The sequence below is a fragment of the Oncorhynchus clarkii genome, chromosome 33, assembly GCF_045791955.1.
Source record: "Oncorhynchus clarkii lewisi isolate Uvic-CL-2024 chromosome 33, UVic_Ocla_1.0, whole genome shotgun sequence".
Taxonomy (NCBI): Eukaryota; Metazoa; Chordata; class Actinopteri; order Salmoniformes; family Salmonidae; genus Oncorhynchus; species Oncorhynchus clarkii.
The window spans coordinates 31129315-31150113 of NC_092179.1; the positions used below are offsets into that span (position 1 = coordinate 31129315).

The 20799-nt window shown below is 46.3% G+C and overlaps 2 protein-coding genes across 2 annotated transcripts in view; one reads left to right on the forward strand and one right to left on the reverse strand.

The window, feature by feature from the left end:
* LOC139393333 (ELKS/Rab6-interacting/CAST family member 1-like) overlaps nucleotides 1-20799 on the forward strand; it is a 300021-nt gene that overhangs the window by 71102 nt on the left and 208120 nt on the right. Inside the window, exon 4 of the mRNA XM_071141918.1 lies at nucleotides 19967-20131. Within this exon, the coding sequence (XP_070998019.1) occupies nucleotides 19967-20131 (165 nt within the window). The remainder of the gene's footprint in view (nucleotides 1-19966; nucleotides 20132-20799) is intronic.
* Nucleotides 14041-15369, reverse strand: LOC139392529 (beta-1,3-galactosyl-O-glycosyl-glycoprotein beta-1,6-N-acetylglucosaminyltransferase 3-like). Its single transcript, XM_071140577.1, has one exon. The coding sequence runs from the start codon at nucleotides 15367-15369 to the stop codon at nucleotides 14041-14043; it is 1329 nt and encodes a 442-aa protein (XP_070996678.1).

Genomic DNA, 20799 nt, shown 5'->3' on the forward strand with positions numbered 1-20799 from the left:
TAGAGTCTGAAGGCCCCTGTATTATCCAGACTGTCTCAGGGTTAGAGTCTGATGGCCCCTGTATTATCCAGACTGTCTCAGGGTTAGAGTCTGATGGCCCCTGTATTATCCAGACTGTCTCGGGGTTAGAGTCTGAAGGCCCCTGTATTATCCAGACTGTCTCAGAGTTAGAGTCTGAAGGCCCCTGTATTATCCAGACTGTCTCAGGGTTAGAGTCTGATGGCCCCTGTATTATCCAGACTGTCTCAGGGTTAGAGTCTGATGGCCCCTGTATTATCCAGACTGTCTCAGGGTTAGAGTCTGATGGCCCCTGTATTATCCAGACTGTCTCAGGGTTAGAGTCTGAAGGCCCCTGTATTATCCAGACTGTCTCAGGGTTAGAGTCTGATGGCCCCTGTATTATCCAGACTGTCTCGGGGTTAGAGTCTGAAGGCCCCTGTATTATCCAGACTGTCTCGGGGTTAGAGTCTGAAGGCCCCTGTATTATCCAGACTGTCTCAGGGTTAGAGTCTGAAGACCCCTGTATTATCCAGACTGTCTCAGGGTTAGAGTCTGAAGGCCCCTGTATTATCCAGACTGTCTCGGGGTTAGAGTGAAGGCCCCTGTATTATCCAGACTGTCTCAGGGTTAGAGTCTGAAGGCCCCTGTATTATCCAGACTGTCTCAGGGTTAGAGTCTGAAGGCCCCTGTATTATCCAGACTGTCTCAGGGTTAGAGTCTGAAGGCCCCTGTATTATCCAGACTGTCTCAGAGTTAGAGTCTGATGGCCCCTGTATTATCCAGACTGTCTCAGGGTTAGAGTCTGATGGCCCCTGTATTATCCAGACTGTCTCAGGGTTAGAGTCTGATGGCCCTTGTATTATCCAGACTGTCTCAGGGTTAGAGTCTGAAGGCCCCTGTATTATCCAGACTGTCTCAGGGTTAGAGTCTGATGGCCCCTGTATTATCCAGACTGTCTCAGGGTTAGAGTCTGAAGGCCCCTGTATTATCCAGACTGTCGGTGTGTTTTTCCTACATTCTCTCTGTGTTCTATTGGCTCAGTCACAGCTGCCTCCATCAGCAGAATATAATGGCTCTGCCTGTTAATTGTGTTCAGTGGGAGAGAGAGAAAGAGAGAGAGAGAGAGGAGGACATAGGGGAGGAGAGAGAGAAACAGAGGGGGGAGAAGGGGAGGAGAGGAGAGAGAGAGAAACAGAGGGTGGAGAAGGGGAGGAGAGGAGAGAGAGAAACAGGGGGAGGAGAGGAGAGAGAGAGAAACAGAGGGAGGAGAAGGGGAGGAGAGGAGAGAGAGAAACAGAGGGAGGAGAAGGGGAGGAGATGAGAGAGAGAAACAGAGAGAGGAGAAGGGGAGGAGAGGAGAGAGAGAAACAGAGGGAGGAGAAGGGGAGGAGAGGAGAGGAGAGAGAGAGAAACAGAGGGAGGAGAAGGAGAGGAGAGAGAGAGGAAGAGCGACATGTTCCCACACATTCTTTTGTAACTGTTCTCATGTCAGTCACTTCAGCCAGTAGAGGGACATGCCTGGTCCCACTGTGTCAGAGCCATGAGGAAGTTCCAGTCACAAATGCCTCTGTCTGCCAGCCCAGTGCACTGATGCAACTGTCAAACCATTCTGGCTCTATAAGGCAGCAGGCTCACCATGACAGACCCAGTGATTCCCAAGGGACTGACAGGCTGAGCTGAGACCACTGTTGCTGGTTTAGGGAAGTGGTCTGGAGAATCATCAACTTACATGTCTGTCTTCAAGATACTGTATTCTCTCCATTCAGCTCTCTACAGTATTCTCTCCATTCAGCTCTCTACTGTATTCTCTCCATTCAGCTCTGTACTGTATTCTCTCCATTCAGCTCTGTACTGTATTCTCTCCATTCAGCTCTCTACTGCATTCTCTCCATTCAGTTCTCTACTGTATTCTCTCCATTCAGCTCTTTACTGTATTCTCTCCATTCAGCTCTCTACTGTATTCTCCCCATTCAGCTCTCTACTGTATTCTCTCCATTCAGCTCTCTACTGTATTCTCTCCATTCAGCTCTCTACTGTATTCTCTCCATTCAGCTCTCTACTGTATTCTCTCCATTCAGTTCTCTACTGTATTCTCTCCATTCAGCTCTCTACTGTATTCTCTCCATTCAGCTCTGTACTGTATTCTCTACATTCAGCTCTGTACTGTATTCCCAGTCAGACTCCGAGCATCTCTTCTAGTCTGACTCATAACTATTTCATAACGGATAAAGAGTTGAACTGTGTTGTAGCTGGCCTCATTCTTCCCATTGTCTGTAAGTCACCTCAGGACAGTCGAGGAGGCCCGTTATAGCTACATTCACTGAGGTGGTAAATTCCACAAAAATTGAAGCACATTCATGAGTCAGTTTGTTTTTATTAAGAACATTTTATCTATCTGGTCATGATCCAGCTTTTAAGACCTTTTATCTATCTGGTCATGATCCAGCTTTTAAGACCTTTTATCTGGTCCCCCTCCTGTAGTCTGGCTGGTTGTCTCTCGCCCTCCTGTAGAGAGGAGTCTGGTTGTTTGTCTCTCTCCCTCCTGCAGAGAGGAGGCTGGTTGGTTGTCTCTCTCCCTCCTGCAGAGAGGAGGCTGGTTGGTTGTCTCTCTCCCTCCTTCTGCAGAGAAGAGCCTGGCTGGTTGTCTCTCTCCCTCCTGCAGAGAGGAGGTTGGTTGGTTGTCTCTCTCCCTCCTGCAGAGAGGAGGCTGGCTGGTTGTCTCTCTCCCTCCTGCAGAGAGGAGGCTGGTTGGTTGTCTCTCTCCCTCCTGCAGAGAGGAGGCTGGTTGGTTGTCTCTCTCCCTCCTGCAGAGAGGAGGCTGGCTGGTTGTCTCTCTCCCTCCTGCAGAGAGGAGGCTGGCTGGTTGTCTCTCTCCCTCCTTCTGCAGAAGAGGAGGCTGGTTGGTTGTCTCTCTCCCTCCTTCTGCAGAGAGGAGGCTGGCTGGTTGTCTCTCTCCCTCCTTCTGCAGAGAGGAGGCTGGCTGGTTGTCTCTCTCCCTCCTTCTGCAGAGAGGAGGCTGGCTGGTTGTCTCTCTCCCTCCTTCTGCAGAGAGGAGGCTGGCTGGTTGTCTCTCTCCCTCCTTCTGCAGAGAGGAGTCTGGCTGGTTGTTTCTCTCCCTCCTGCAGAGAGGAGTCTAGTTGGTTGTCTCTCTCCCTCCTTCTGCAGAGAGGAGGCTGGCTGGTTGTCTCCCTCCCTCCTTCTACAGAGAGGAGTCTGGTTGGTTGTCTCTCTCCCTCCTGTAGAGAGGAGTCTGGCTGGTTGTCTCTCTCCCTCCTGCAGAGAGGAGGCTGGCTGGTTTGAAAGCCTGGAGCCTGATATTCCCCTCACATTGCTGTCTTGACAGGGAGAAGGAGGGAGAGGAGGAGGAGAGAGGGAGGGAGAGGAGAGAGAGATAAGAGAAGCGGGGGAGAGAGGCATAATGAGAGAGAAGGACCCTTCATACTATAGGTCAATGTGTGTGTGTGTGTGTGTGTGTGTGTGTGTGTGTGTGTGTGTGTGTGTGTGTGTGTGTGTGTGTGTGTGTGTGTGTGTGTGTGTGTTTATTTGCCTGAGTCTCAGTATCTTACCATCACACAGCAGAATACATCCTATGACCTCAAGGTTGACCTGGTGTCCTGATTAATCATGTCCCCTGGTATATGTGGTGACCAGAGTGACAGCATGCCTTCTGCTTCCTGTCTGTCATCCAATCCCATGGCATGAATACATAATCACTGTCATTGTTATATTAGCATGTCCTGTTGCTATTGATTTAATTAGGAACCAGCTATATAGACAGCAGGTCAGGGATGCTTGGTCTACTTTTCTCTCTCTCCATCTCTCTCGATCTTTCTCCATCTTTCTCCATCTCGCTCCATCTCTCTCCATCTCTCTCCATCTCGCTCAATCTCTCTCCACCTGTCTCCATCTGTCTCCATCTCGCTCCATCTCGCTCCATCTCGCTCCATCTCGCTCCATCTCTCTCCACCTGTCTCCATCTGTCTCCATCTCGCTCCATCTCGCTCCATCTCTCTCCATCTCTCTCCATCTCGCTCCATCTCTCTCCACCTGTCTCCATCTGTCTCCATCTCGCTCCATCTCGCTCCATCTCTCTCCATCTCTCTCCATCTCGCTCCATCTCTCTCCACCTGTCTCCATCTCGCTCCATCTCTCTCCATCTCTCTCCATCTGTCTCCATCTCGCTCCATCTCGCTCCATCTCTCTCCACCTGTCTCCATCTGTCTCCATCTCGCTCCATCTCTCTCCATCTCTCTCCATCTCGCTCCATCTCTCTCCACCTGTCTCCATCTCGCTCCATCTCTCTCCATCTCTCTCCATCTCTTTCAATTCAATTCAAGGGGCTTTATAGGCATGGGAAACATATGTTAACAAGTAGATAATAAACAAAAGTGAAATAAACAATAAAAATTAACAGTAAACATTACACTCACAGAAGTTACAAAACAATAAAGACATAACAAATGTCATATTATATATATATATACAGTGTTGTAACAATGTACAAATGGTTCAAGTACAAAATGGAAAATAAATAAGCATAAATATGGGTTGTATTTACAATGGTGTTTGTTCTTCACTGGTTGCCCTTTTCTCGTGGCAACAGGTCACAAATCTTGCTGCTGTGATGTCACACTGTGGTATTTCACCCAATAGATATGGGAGTTTATTAAAATCGGGATTATTTTCGCGTTCTTTGTGAATCTGTGTAATCTGAGGGAGATATGTGTCTCTGATATGGTCATACATTTGGCAGGAGGTTAGGAAGTGCAGCTCAGTTTCCACCTCATTTTGTGGGCAGTGAGCACATAGTCTTCTCTTGAGAGCCATGTCTGCCTACGGCGGCCTTTCTCAATAGCAAGGCTATGCTCACTGAGTCTGTACATAGTCAAAGCTTTCCTTAAGTTTGAGTCACAGTGGTCAGGTATTCTGCCACTGTGTACTCTCTATTTAGGGCCAAATAGCATTCTAGTTTGCTCTGTTTTTTTGTTAATTCTTTCCAATGTGTCAAGTAATTATCTTTTTGTTTTCTCATGATTTGGTTGGGTCTAATTGTGCTGCTGTCCTGGGGCTCTGTAGGGTCTGTATGTGTTTGTGAACAGAGCCCCAGGACCAGCTTGCTTAGGGGACTCTTCTCCAGGTTCATCTCTCTGTAGGTGATGGCTTTGTTATGGAAGGTTTGGGAATTGCTTCCTTTTAGGTGGTTGTAGAATTTAATGGCTCTTTTCTGGATTTTGATAATTAGTGGGTATCGGCCCAATTCTGCTCTGCATGCATTATTTGGTGTTTTACCTTGTACACAGAGGATATTTTTGCAGAATTCTGCATGCAGTGTCTCAATTTGGTGTTTGTCCCATTTTGTGAAGTCTTGGTTGGTGAGCGGACCCCAGACCTCACAACCATAAAGGGCAATGGGCTCTATGACTGATTCAAGTATTTTTTGCCAGATCCTAATTGGTATGTCAAATGTTATGGTCCTTTTAATGGCATAGAAGACCCTTCTTGCCTTGTAGTCTCTACTTCTCTCTTTCTTTCTCTCTCTCTCTCTCGCTCTCTCTCTCTCTCTCTCTCTCTCTCTCTCTCTCTCTCTCTCTCTGTTTCTCTCTCTCTCTCTTCTCTCTCGATCTCCTCTCTCTCTCTCTCTCTCTCTCTCTCTCTCTCTCTCTCTCTCTCTCTCTCTCTCTCTCTCCTCTCTCTCGATCTCCTCTCTCTCTCTCTCTCTCTCGATCTCCTCTCTCTCTCTCTCTCTCTCTCTCTCTCTCTCTCTTCCTCTGATCTTGATTTCCTGTTCACTTTTCCTCCATACTCCACCGCCTCTCTCATGACGTCTTTCTCCATCTCCCCTCTCCTCCACACTGCTGATTCATGTTGGAGCATCTTTACCTCCTGTCTTTTCTCACCTCACTCTCTCTTTCCTTGAGTCGTGATGTCGCAGAAGGGAAGGGGTGTGTGTGTGTGTGTGTGTGTGTGTCTGTGTGGTGTGTGTGTGAAGGGGGTGCTGATCACCTGGTTGGGAGTTTGTGATGGGTGGGGGAGGGTGTGTGCCTGAGGACACCACAGTGATGCCAGCTTGTACACTAACAGTAGTCCAGGGATCTGTTCTTCTCTGGGACAGGGAGTGTTGTAGTCCAGGGATCTGTTCTTCTCTGGGTCAGGGAGTGTTGTAGTCCTGGGATCTGGTCTTCTCTGGGTCAGGGAGTGTTTTAGTCCAGGGATCTGGTCTTCTCTGGGTCAGGGAGTGTTGTAGTCCAGGGATCTGTTCTTCTCTGGGTCAGGGAGTGTTGTAGTCCAGGGATCTGTTCTTCTCTGGGTCAGAGAGTGTTGTAGTCCAGGGATCTGTTCTTCTCTAGGTCAGGGATTGTTGATGTCCAGGGATCTGGTCTTCTCTGGGTCAGGGAGTGTTGTAGTCCAGGGATCTGGTCTTCTCTGGGTCAGGGAGTGTTTTAGTCAGGTCCCGGTCTTCTCTGGGTCAGGGAGTGTTGTAGTTAGGTCCTGGTCTTCTCTGGGTCAGGGAGTGTTGTAGTCAGGTCCTGTTCTTCTCTGGGTCAGGAAGTGTTGTAGTCAGGTCCCGGTCTTCTCTGGGTCAGGGAGTGTTGTAGTCCAGGGATCTGTTCTTCTCTGGGTCAGGGAGTGTTGTAGTCCAGGGATCTGGTCTTCTCTGGGTCAGGGAGTGTTGTAGTCAGGTCCTGGTCTTCTCTGGGTCAGGGAGTGTTGTAGTCAGGTCCTGGTCTTCTCTGGGTCAGGGAGTGTTGTAGTCAGGTCCTGTTCTTCTCTGGGTCAGGGAGTGTTGTAGTCAGGTCCCGGTCTTCTCTGGGTCATGGAGTGTTGTAGTCCAGGGATCTGTTCTTCTCTGGGTCAGGGAGTGTTGTAGTCCAGGGATCTGGTCTTCTCTGGGTTAGGTCGTGTTGTAGTCAGGTCCTGGTCTTCTCTGGGTCAGGGAGTGTTGTAGTCAGGTCCTGGTCTTCTCTGCGTCAGGGAGTGTTGTAGTCAGGTCCTGGTCTTCTCTGGGTCAGGGAGTGTTGTTGTCAGGTCCTGGTCTTCTCTGGGTCAGGGAGTGTTGTAGTCAGGTCCTGTTCTTCTCTGGGTCAGGGAGTGTTGTAGTCAGGTCCCGGCCTTCTCTGGGTCAGGGAGTGTTGTAGTCAGGTCCCGGCCTTCTCTGGGTCAGGGAGTGTTGTACTCAGGTCCTGGTCTTCTCTGGGTCAGGGAGTGTTGTTATCAGGTCCTGTTCTTCTCTGGGTCAGGGAGTGTTGTAGTCAGGTCCTGGTCTTGACTTGACTTTCACTCACACCTCCGAATGTGATCACACCATCCTCTCTTCCACTCCTCATCTGTCCTGTGTGTTGTGTGTTGTGTGTGTTTGCTCTTGTCTGTGTGTGTATGAGAGAGACAACGTCATTCATTCAGCACCACTCACAGATGGCTGATGTTGCTTAGTAACCAGGTCGCCTGTGGAATCATGACAGACTGTCCTTTCGTTGTCCTGAGAGAGATAGATAGAGAAAGAGAGAGGATATGTACAACAATAGATATTCTAGAATGAGCTCTGTGGAGTATACAGTATATAATACACAGTGTATCAATGTGAAGTGACCAGTGTTCAATGCTTCTATATACAGGGGACAGCAGTGACGTGTGTGTGTGTGTGTGTGTGTGTGTGTGTGTGTGTGTGTGTGTGTGTGTGTGTGTGTGTGTGTGTGTGTGAGGGTGTGTGTGAGGGTGTGTGTGTGTGTGAGGGTGTGTGTGTGTGTGTAAGCGCAAGATACTATGCGTGTGTTTTTGTGTGATTGATTGAGTGAGTGGGTGTATGTTTGCAAATATCTCTCTAAGATGCAGGGCAGAGTACAGGTGGGCAGGTATGGATGACTCTTCAGCAGTCTGATGGTCTGGTGATAGAAGCTGTTTCAGAGTCTGTTGGTCTGAGATCTGATGCTCCTGGAACATCTGCCACACTGTAGCAGAATGAACACTCCGTGGCTGAGGTCCCTAATGATCAGGGATACACATTAACTCAGCACTCGGATTAAAAGTTATCATTTAATACATACAGAGGGATCTGCACTTTATTAGCAAAAAGTAATCATATGAGTTTGCTTTACAGAACTATTTATTTAGCAGTTTTACAGCTAACTGGTTTAAAAGAGAATTTTATGATTGTGTAAAAGAGAACATTACAGTTTGATTATGTTCCTGCTGCCCAATTAGCAGTTTTAAAGCTAATTTCCAGCAATTCTAAACATTTTCCCATGACTAATGCCATGTTACTATGATATCTGAGTGAGACTAACAAAATCAATTAGGGGCCCCTGGAGGTCAGGGCCCCTGGAGGTCAGGGCTCCCTGGAGGTCAGGGCTCCCTGGAGGTCAGGGCTCCCTGGAGGTCAGGGCTCCCTGGAGGTCAGGCTCCCTGGAGGTCAGGCTCCCCTGGAGGTTAGGGCTCCTGGAGATCAGGCCCCCTGGAGATCAGGCCCCCTGGAGGTTAGGGCTCCTGGAGGTCAGAGCCCCCTGGAGGTCAGGCCCCCTGGAGGCCAGGGCCCCTGGAGGTCAGGCCCCCTGGAGGTCAGGGCCCTTTGAGGTCAGGGCCCCTGGGCTTACCCTGTGTGCTCGGTCGGTATTTCGTCCATGATTACTACAAGTGTAGGTAGCTGGCTCGACTAACCAGATGTATTTAAGTGACATGGACTAATTTAGTGACGGTCAGTGAGTGACATGGACTAATTTAGTGACGGTCAGTGAGTGACATGGACTAATTTAGTGACGGTCAGTGAGTGACATGGACTAATTTAGTGACGGTCAGTGAGTGACATGGACTAATTTAGTGACGGTCAGTGAGTGACATGGACTAATTTAGTGACGTCAGTGAGTGACATGGACTAATTTAGTGACAGTCAGTGAGTGACATGGACTAATTTAGTGACGGTCAGTGAGTGACATGGACTAATTTAGTGACGGTCAGTGAGTGACATGGACTAATTTAGTGACGGTCAGTGAGTGACATGGACTAATTTAGTGACGGTCAGTGAGTGACATGGACTAATTTAGTGACATTCAGTGAGTGACATGGACTAATTTAGTGACGGTCGGTGAGTGACATGGACTAATTTGGTGACGGTCAGTGAGTGACATGGACTAATTTGGTGACGGTCAGTGAGTGACATGGACTAATTTATTGACGGTCAGTAAGTGACATGGACTAATTTGGTGACGGTCAGTGAGTGACATGGACTAATTTAGTGACGGTCAGTGAGTGACATGGACTAATTTAGTGACGGTCAGTGAGTGACATGGACTAATTTAGTGACGGTCAGTGAGTGACATGGACTAATTTAGTGACGGTCAGTGAGTGACATGGACAAATTTAGTGACGGTCAGTGAGTGACATGGACTAATTTAGTGACGGTCAGTGAGTGACATGGACTAATTTAGTGACGGTCAGTGAGTGACATGGACTAATTTAGTGACGGTCAGTGAGTGACATGGACTAATTTAGTGACGGTGAGTGAGTGACATGGACTAATTTAGTGACGGTCAGTGAGTGACATGGACTAATTTAGTGACGGTCAGTGAGTGACATGGACTAATTTAGTGACGGTCAGTGAGTGACATGGACTAATTTAGTGACGGTCAGTGAGTGACATGGACTAATTTAGTGACGGTCAGTGAGTGACATGGACTAATTTAGTGACGGTCAGTGAGTGACATGGACTAATTTAGTGACGGTCAGTGAGTGACATGGACTAATTTAGTGACGGTCAGTGAGTGACATGGACTAATTTAGTGACGGTCAGTGAGTGACATGGACTGATTTAGTGACGGTCAGTGAGTGACATGGACTAATTTAGTGACGGTCAGTGAGTGACATGGACTAATTTAGTGACGGTCAGTGAGTGACATGGACTAATTTAGTGACGGTCAGTGAGTGACATGGACTAATTTAGTGACGGTCAGTGAGTGACATGGACTAATTTAGTGACGGTCAGTGAGTGACATGGACTAATTTAGTGACGGTCAGTGAGTGACATGGACTAATTTAGTGACGGTCAGTGAGTGACATGGACTAATTTAGTGACGGTCAGTGAGTGACATGGACTAATTTAGTGACGGTCAGTGAGTGACATGGACTAATTTAGTGACGGTCAGTGAGTGACATGGACTGATTTAGTGACGGTCAGTGAGTGACATGGACTAATTTAGTGACGGTCAGTGAGTGACATGGACTAATTTAGTGACGGTCAGTGAGTGACATGGACTGATTTAGTGACGGTCAGTGAGTGACATGGACTAATTTAGTGACGGTCAGTGAGTGACATGGACTAATTTAGTGACGGTCAGTGAGTGACATGGACTAATTTAGTGACGGTCAGTGAGTGACATGGACTAATTTAGTGACGGTCAGTGAGTGACATGGACTAATTTAGTGACGGTCAGTGAGTGACATGGACTAATTTAGTGACGGTCAGTGAGTGACATATAGAGAAAACATGTCAAGAGGAAAACTAATGATGCACAAATCAGTTTCAAAATGGCACCTTGTCTGACTGTAATTTGAGACCCGAGTTCCCCCACAAAATGTTAAAAAATCATACGGTCTGTAATTACGGCGATGCCGGTGTTACGTTGGGCTGGCCGGTGTTCCGTTGGGCTGGCCGGTGTCCCGTTGGGCTGGCCGGTGTTCCGTTGGGCTGGCGATCGAGGGTGATGTAGTTGCCGTACCAGACGGTGATGCAACCCGACAGAATGCTCTCAACGGTGCATCTGTAGAGAGGGTCTTAGGGGCCATTGCAAATTTCTTTAGCCGACTGAGGTTGAAGAGGCGCTGTTGTGCCTCCTTCACTACAATGTGATGAGACCATGTCAAGGTCCTCTGTGATGTCAACGCTGAGGAACTTGGAAGGTTTTGACCACTGCAGCCCTGTCGATAGAGATGTGGGCGTGCTCTTCCTTCTGTCTCCTGTAGTCCAAAATCAGCTCCTTGGTTTTGTCGACGTTGAGGGAGAGGTTATTGTCCTTTCACCTCTCCACCAGGGCTCTAACCTCTAACCCTGTAGGTTGTGCCGTCGTTGTTGGTGATCAGGCCTACTACCACTGTCGTGTCGACAGCAAACCTTTATCGTTCAGTTCCAATCTTACATCCAATACCTGGCATAGAGAGTTCTTGACTGGTTTAGTTACCCAGTCGTGTCTGAACAGGGAGTACAGGAGGGGGGTGAGCCCACGCCCCCGCGTGGCAGAGGTGTTGTTGCCTACCACCAAGGGTCGGTCCCGTCAGGAAATCCAGGATCCAGTTGCACATGGAGAAGTTCAGAACCAGGGCCTGAGCTCAGTGACGAGCTTGGAGGGTTTACTATGGTGTTGAAGGCTGAGTTGTAGTCAATGAGCAGTATTCAGGTATTCACATAGGTATTCACATAGGTATCCCTCTTGTCCAGGTGGGCAGCGTGGAGATCATTTTGGACGCTGTTCAAGTTGTGTCGGGTAAGGTGGAGCTGATTATGGTCCTTGACTCTTAAAGCACTTCATGATGACAGAGGTGAAGCTACAGGGTGATCGTCATTTGGTTCAGTCAGCTTGTTTAGGCACAGGAACAATGGGGGGGCATATTGAAACACGTGGGGCCAGCGGACTGGGATAGGGAGAGATTGAATATGTCCGTGAACACTCCTGCCAGAAGATCTGCTCTTAGGACGCGGCTCTGGATGCCATCTGAGCCGGCAGCCTTGCGAGAGTTTACACGCTTGAAAGATTTACTCGAGAACCCACAATCCTCTTGGGCCTGCGTCGGTGGTCGGTGTGGTTTTTCTCGAAGCATGCAAAATAAAATATTTTTCCCAGCAAACCAGGAACATTCCCAGAACATTAGCTAAGATTCCATTAGGTTCTAGTTAGGGTTTTTATCTAACATCAGGATAATAACATCCCAAACACACTGAGAGAATGCACATCAAATTCCTGATTGACCATACTGCCATGGCTATATAGTGAAAAAAATAAGATGGCTTCCCTCGTGGAACAGACGAAAACAAACCTGGTTTGGGAACCAAACATTGCAGCTTCAAACCCAACATGTGCAGATTGTCAACATATGACGTGTATAAAATATAATTGTGATTGTATGGTTACATTTAAATACTGTTGAAATGTTCTGTGAATGAAATGAGAATGCCATGTGTCTCTATATCATCTACAAGGAGGTCATCAAATGTGAATTGTCATTAAATCTGGAGAGAAACTTCATGGGGACGTATTCCAATCTGATTTAATTTGCATGCGGACAATGATGTGGTGATATTAGGTAAAGCTTATATATATAATATATATTTTCTAAACATTCTTGAAATGTTCAGAGGACCTCCAAGAAAACGTAAAAGGTAGATTTCGTGAACACACTGTAAATGGAATATTATGTTTCACCTGAAACACATATGCTATGAACTTCTTACAACATTAAGGGAATGTTATGTTTCACCTGAAACATATATCAAATCACAGTACACAGTACAATCAGAACTACATAGTACAATCAGAACTACATAGTACAATCAGAACTACACAGTACAATCAGAACTACATAGTACAATCAGAACTACACAGTACAATCAGAACTACACAGTACAATCAGAACTACACAGTACAATCAGAACTACATAGTACAATCAGAACTACACAGTACAATCAGAACTACACAGTACAATCAGAACTACACAGTACAATCAGAACTACACAGTACAATCAGAACTACATAGTACAATCAGAACTACATAGTACAATCAGAACTACATAGTACAATCAGAACTACATAGTACAATCAGAACTACACAGTACAATCAGAACTACATAGTACAATCAGAACTACACAGTACAATCAGAACTACACAGTACAATCAGAACTACACAGTACAATCAGAACTACATAGTACAATCAGAACTACACAGTACAATCAGAACTACACAGTACAATCAGAACTACACAGTACAATCAGAACTACACAGTACAATCAGAACTACATAGTACAATCAGAACTACACAGTACAATCAGAACTACACAGTACAATCAGAACTACATAGTACAATCAGAACTACATAGTACAATCAGAACTACACAGTACAATCAGAACTACACAGTACAATCAGAACTACATAGTACAATCAGAACTACATAGTACAATCAGAACTACATAGTACAATCAGAACTACACAGTACAATCAGAACTACACAGTACAATCAGAACTACACAGTACAATCAGAACTACATAGTACAATCAGAACTACATAGTACAATCAGAACTACATAGTACAATCAGAACTACACAGTACAATCAGAACTACACAGTACAATCAGAACTACACAGTACAATCAGAACTACACAGTACAATCAGAAATATACTGTGCAAATCAGAAAAATCAGAATACACTGAATGGACAAAACCTGCTCTTTCCATGACATAGACTGACCAGGTGAATCCAGGTGAAAGATATGATCCCTTATTGATGTTACCTGTTAAATCCACTTCAATCAGTGTAGATGAAGGGGAGGAGACAGGTTAAAGAAGGAGTGTTAAGCCTTGAGACAACTGAGACTTGGATTGTGTATGTGTGCCATTCCGAGGGTGAATGGGCAAGACAACATATTTAAGCGCCTTTGAACGGGGTCCCGGTTTGTGTCAAGAACTGCAACGCTGCTGGGTTTTCCACGCTCAACAGTTTGCTGTGTGTATCGAGAATGGTCCACCACCCAAAGGACATCCAGCCAACCTGACACAACTGTGGGAAGCATTGTAGTCAACATGGGGCCAGCATCCCTGTGGAACGCCTTCGACACTTTGTAGAGTCCATGCCCAGAGGTTTGAGGCTGATCTGGGGGCGAAAGGTGGTGCAACTCAATATTAGGAAGGTGTTCCTAATGTTTTGTACACTCAGGGTATATTTTAAATATAACCTACGTTACTGTATTTACAACCCTCTCTACAGTACCACCAGAAATATACAACATTTCAAAACATATTTCAAATAAATGCACATTAACATATTTACAACTTTTAACATTTCATTGTTTTTGTAAGATCATCTCAGATTCCACTGTCCTTCGTGAAACACGGTCTGTGGCTTTGAAGCGCAGGTACGACTCCAGACACCTGATAGCCACATCATCCACCTCAGGGTCAAACTTGTTAGCGATGAGGTGGTGATGTTGTAGGAGCCACCTGAGATCTCCAGCCCCGTAGATACAAATGGACCTCCTGTAGACACCCGAGCAGGGTGGATATGGGGCTCCGTTTCTCACATCTCCTTCCAGGGAACGCCACTTCACAATGCGCGCAATGGCGTTCATGTCTGATTCATGGTACTTGATGTGCGGAGGGTTAGATCCTGGCACAGAGGGCATGCGCTGCAGGGTGGCCCACAGGTGTTCATCAGGACTATAGGTGTCCTTCTCCCACTCCAACAGCGCCCGGACCTCCTGAGACTTCATCACGTGACTGACAAAGGCCCTGGACACCAGGAAGTAGGCGTTGCCAGAAAACATGGGGGTGCTGATTGGAGGAGGGCTCTTCCTAACGTTCGTCTTGACCACCATGTTGCTGGTGATTTTGTGGTGAAACTGCCATCTGCTGTTTTTATAGTCGTCGGTGGTCTCTGACTCCATGCTGTTCCTCCCGTTCTGCAGCTTGAGGGCCTGAACCATCTCAGCGTTGGTCTTAATGGGGAAGTCTGTTCCACAGGTGTTGATCAGGTACCTCCACTGGACAGGTGACTTCAGGAGATCCTCCATACAGTTCAGATCGGCCTGCACTCTGGACCAGGAGGCATATACCACACTCTCTAACTTACTGGCCACAAACACATTAGTCAGACAGGACACGATAGCCCTCACTGCCGTCCTGAAGGCCTCCGATGACTTCTGGTCGATGTGGACGCAGTACACGTTCTGAGGAGTGTACAGGGCACGCAGGAGCCGCTCAAACATCTCAATCTTGTCGTGGATGACCATGGAGTAGGCGATGGGGAACTCCTTCTCCTCCTGACTGAGAGGAACGGTGATGAACTCTCTTTCTGTGACGTACCTCTGACAGTCCTGAGTCACGTTGTGGTAGAAGGCCTCTGACAGCAACTGCTGTTTCTTCATGGTCTTCAGCAGGAGGCTGAGCTGCTTCCTCTCCAGACCCTCCAGGTCTCCCTGGATGATGGCTGAGCAGGCCGGCAGGTCGGCAGCGTAGTCCGGGGGCAGGAGGTCCAGAGCGGGGAGAGGACTCCTGTCAGAGCCCGGCGGGCGTCTGAGAGCGGCCCACAGGAGCAGAGAGACGGATCCACTCAGGAGGATCAGAGATAAGTTCTTGAAGAATCTCTGAGACCTGGAGAACCGAACAGAAGCCATGACTAGTCCGTATTATCTGTCAGGGTTCTCCTCAAAGAATGTAAGAGTTGCACTACGCCACCTTGTGGACTGGTTGCGCCACTGTCATTTAAATAATCATTATTTATAATCATTTAAGGCCTGTTACCACACCCGAATGGAGTATTTCTTTGCTTTAGAGTGCAGGAAATGTCCTCCATCCCGCTGTACTCAGTAGCACCTCTTTGTTAAAAAAGATCCCTGGGAGAACCCTGTATGTGGTATTGCCTTTGTGGTATTAGTATCTATCAACACCACAGCTGAGGAGGAGGAGTTGCACGCTGCTGGGCAACAGAAAGATGTGTCTCACCAGCACCTCACAGCTCAAATAAATGACACACACCTCTCACACACCTCTGTTTAATAGGAAGAGGTGTAATCATTAACTCTAGTGGGCGTTGTCTGTGGGCATGGTGTAAACACTCTAGTGAGCGTGGCCTTTCTGTAAACACTAGTGGGCGTGGCCTTTCTGTAAGCACTCTAGTGGGTGTGGCCTTTCTGCAAACACTAGTGGGTGTGGCCTTTCTGTAAACACTAGTGGTCGTGGCCTTTCTGTAAGCACTCTATGGGCGTGGCCTTTCTGTAAACACTCTAGTGGGCGTGGCCTTTCTGTAAGCACTCTATGGGCGTGGCCTTTCTGTAAACACTCTAGTAGGCGTGGCCTTTCTGTAAACACTATGGGTGTGGCAATTCTGTAAACACTATGGGCGTGGCCTTTCTGTAAACACTATGGGTGTGGTAATTCTGTAAACACTATGGGCGTGGCCTTTCTGTAAACACTATGAGCGTGGCAGACCAGGGAGGTAAAGCTCTGTAGCAGCCTTGGTATGGTTGCCCCTGTAGGTGGCTTGTTTCCTGGTCAGCATTGTGACACATTTTATTTTAATTTAACTAGGCAGTTAAGAACAAATTCTTATTTTCAATGACGGCCCAGGAACAGTGGGTTAACTGCCTGTTCAGGGGCAAAACGACAGATTTGTACCTTGTCAGCTCGGGGGTTTGAACTTGCAACCTTCCAGTTACTAGTCCAACGCTCTAACCACTAGGCTACCCTGCTGTCCCTACACTCTAACCACTAGGCTACCCTGCCGTCCCTACACTCTAACCACTAGGCTACCCTGCCGTCCCTACACTCTAACCACTAGGCTACCCTGCCGCCACCATGTTAGGACTGCCAGGCGTACAGTCCTAACATGGCTGAGCCTCTCACGTTAAACAACTGTCTGTCCTCTAGGCCATGTTCTGTTATAATCTCCACCCGGCACAGCCAGAAGAGGACTGGCCACCCCACATAGCCTGGTTCCTCTCTAGGTTTCTTCCTAGGTTTTGGCCTTTATAGGGAGTTTTTCCTAGCCACCGCGCTTCTGCATTGCTTGCTGTTTGGGGTTTTAGGCTGGGTTTCTGTACAGCACTTTGAGATATCAGCTGATGTAAGAAGGGCTATATAAATACATTTGATTTGATTTGATTTAGCTTTGAGCCGTGGGTCAAAGCAGCCTCATAAACATGTTGAGTCAGACGTTCACCTTGCCGTACACAGTTGAAATATCTAGCCCATACATTTTGAAATATCTAGCCCATACATTTTGAAATATCTAGCCCATACATTTTGAAATATCTAGCCCATACATTTTGAAATATCTAGCCCATACAGTTTGAAATATCTAGCACATACATTTTGAAATATCTAGCCCATACATTTTGAAATATCTACCCCATACATTTTGCACAAAATATTTTATATATAGGAGGTTTTTAAAGGACCATGGAAAAAAAATGTCACACTACTGCCGTTGTCACAGTCCTATTGACTAACATGGTAGACCTCATATTACCAGACCACAACAACATCCCACCGCTGCTTTGACCATTCACATCAGATAGGCACACTATTTTAATATTGAAATAATTTGACTTCCGTTCCATGAAATCCTTCAACATTTCACATTGTCACCTTTATCCACACATATCACGTCCTGGTGTGGTGCAGAGGAACAGGGTTTATACAGGTGTACAGCGGTTAAACATGGTGTTTTATCACGTCCTGGTGTGGTGCAGAGGAACAGGGTTAGATGACAGCTGTTAAACATGGTGTTTTATCACGTCCTGGTGTGGTGCAGAGGAACAGGGTTTATACAGGTGTACAGGGGTTAAACATGGTGTTATATCACGTCCTGGTGTGGTGCAGAGGAACAGGGTTAGATGACAGCTGTCGGGGGTTAAACATGGTGTTTTATCACATCCTGGTTGCAGGTTAATATCCGTGACAAACATCCTAGACCCATTTTCCACTCGTACAGCAAACACAGCCAGGTCTGAAAGGCAGAGTTGAGGCTGAGATGAATTTTTATAAAATGTGTTAATGATTGATGTTGAACATCGGTGTTATGGCGCTCCGTTGATGTCAGATAGCTACATTATTTGAATATTGAAATAATTGAGTCCTTGTACATGTCATCTGTTTCCACCCGTTCAGAGCCTTGGTTTTTAGAGAGTTTAGGTCAACTTTTAGAACTTAGAATGTTGTTATAATTCTAGACATTCCGTTTGATAGCGTGGATGTATGAAGGACTCATGGAATGGCAGGAAAATGATTTCCTATTTTATTTAAAAAAAAATTTGAACACCAGTGTTGAACCTCCATTGACATCAAATAGGTAGTTAATATTAAAATCCTTTAAAAGGTTATAATCTCACCTGTATGCTCATGTACTCCTCTACAAACAGGCAGACAGACAGGCACACAAGGTTGAGTAAAAATATATCTATGGATCTGAATACAACATACAATGTCCTCTTAGATGGGTGACTGTTCTGGACAGGCTCCGAGTAACATTTTGGTGTCCAACGCCCTCTGTGGACACCGTAGGATCCCATGCATTATAATGGCACAAAGCCCTCTGTGAACACCGTAGGATCCCATGCCTTATAATGGCACAAAGCCCTCTGTGAACTCCGTAGGATCCCATGCATTATAATGGCACAAAGCCCTCTGTGGACACCGTAGGATCCCATGCCTTATAATGGCACAAAGCCCTCTGTGGACACCGTAGGATCCCATGCCTTATAATGGCACAAAGCCCTCTGTGGACACCGTAGGATCCCATGCATTATAATGGCACAAAGCCCTCTGTGAACTCCGTAGGATCCCATGCCTTATAATGACACAAAGCCCTCTGTGAACTCCGTAGGATCCCATGCATTATAATGGCACGAAGTCTCTCTCCGTTTCCACCCTCAGCGGAGCGGACTTGAAGTGTCAAGGTTTCAGAACCCCACATTTGCATAGGAGGTGACGTGTCACATTTTCTGGCCTAAATACGGGTTAGTTGACAACGTTATAAAAACACGAGATCGCTCTTACCACTAGGCTACCCTGCCTCCCCAATGAGGGCCCACTGGTTCGTTCAGCCTTTCCTATGTGGAAAATAAATGGGGAAAGAATGGAATTTAGGAATAAATGCTGAAAATAAGGTCTGAGTTTATAAAGGCTGAGGAGATCTTATACGGTTTGTTCTATGAGATAATAGCAGTCAGTTAACACGACCTTTATGAATTATGAAGCTTGTTTTGATTACATAAATGCTCCAAAATTCACAAAAAGTGACATGATCTCTTGGAGATTATCTCGTAGAACAAAAGGTCTAAGCCTGTGAACCAAAGACCTTAGTTTAGGCGTTTATCCCAAAACCCTCCAAAAAAACGCCATTCGTTTCCCCATAGCCTTTGTCCAACGAGCCACGGCGGAGTTAGTGCCTACAAAAAGACGCCATGACTGTGGCTCTCCATGGGGCAGAAGTCCGTGTGTTGTGATTCTGTTCAACCAGATAGCTAGTAACATTGACAAGAAGCTGCCGTGTGGGGAATTGTACTGTAGGTTTGGTCTCGTTTCGGGCTGGTTTCATCTTGTTCTTGACACCATGTCTCCTGTTGTCTGATGTCACGTCTATGCTAATAGAAAGGGTTGAGGGATGGAGAGAGAGAGGGAAAGGAAGCAGTGAGAGAAGGCAGTAGGTCGAAACTACAAGCTGTAACTGGAGGAGCTGTAGCAGGAAGAACTACAAACTGTAACTGAGGCAGGAAGAACTACAAACTGTAACTGATATCAAAGGCAGGAAGAACTACAAACTGTAACTGAGGCAGGAAAAACTACAAACTGTAACTGAGGCAGGAAGAACTACAAACTGTAACTGAGGCAGGAAGAACTACAAACTGTAAATGAGGCAGGAAGAACTACAAACTGGAAATGAGTCAGGAAGAACTACAAACTTTAACTGATATCAAAGGCAGGAAGAGCTGCCCACTAGTATACCATATACCGGGGTATTTCGAAATACTGACGGTATGACAGCAGAGATATTCAACCCCCTCCTGGATCAAGCGCCCCTTGTGTATAATTGCTCTAATAACGTAAACCGTGGTATGGTACAGAAACGGTATGATGGTATGAACATCTCTCTTCCCGCTCTCTCCCCCCTCTCTCTCTGCTCTCTTTCCTCTCTCTCCTCTCTCCCCACCCTCTCCCCCCTCTCTCTCTCCTCTCCCCTCTCTACTCCCCCCCCCCTCTCTCTCTCCTCAGCACCTCCAGATGACGGTGCAGGCCCTGCAGGATGAGCTGAGGACTCAGAGAGATCTGAATCAGTTGTTCCAGCAGGACTGTAGTGGAGGGAGACCTGGAGAACCTCTGTCATTCGAACCCACTGAGGAGAACTTCCACAGGCTCCAAGCTGAACACCAGAGACAGGTGAGGTCTAGTTTCAGAAAGCTGAGTCCTGATCTAGGATCTGTTCATATATAATCTAATTAGCACTCCTATTCAGAGATGCTTTCTGGATAAGGGCCCAGGTCTATTTGAACTTTTAATTTAAAAAAACGAGTTTGTCCATTTAAGTTTACACAGAATGGAAATGTGTCTTTGGCGCTCTGGTTTACAGTGAAAGTTTAAAAACAGATAGAAAACACACAGTGAACATTTACATGTAATTTCATCAGAGTCATATTTAGGATTCTGTACTTTATACAACATCATGTTGTTCACACCATTTCATTTGTCAGAAGGCATAATAATATTACACTATTCCATTTCATTTGTCAGAAGGCATAATAATATTACACTATTCCATTTCATTTGTCAGAAGGCATAATAATATTACACTATTCCATTTCATTTGTCAGAAGGCACACTCCTCTGAATAACTTGAGGAATGTAATACTAATGGACAGTAAACAGTACAATAAGTATATAGAACTAACTAACCTCATTTAGAAATATCACTATCACGTCATGTTTCCCCTACGGGTATCAATAAAGTTAATTGAATCGAAAGTGAATTATTGTATATAAATAACGTTTGATTGAATCTAATCTCTAGGCTAACTAAGTTAATTTAGAAATAACACAAACATGCTGAG

Coding starts and splice junctions, on each gene's coding strand:
- LOC139392529 (XM_071140577.1), bottom strand. CDS start 15,369: ATGGCTTCTGTTCGGTTCTCCAGGTCTCAGAGATTCTTCAAGAACTTA.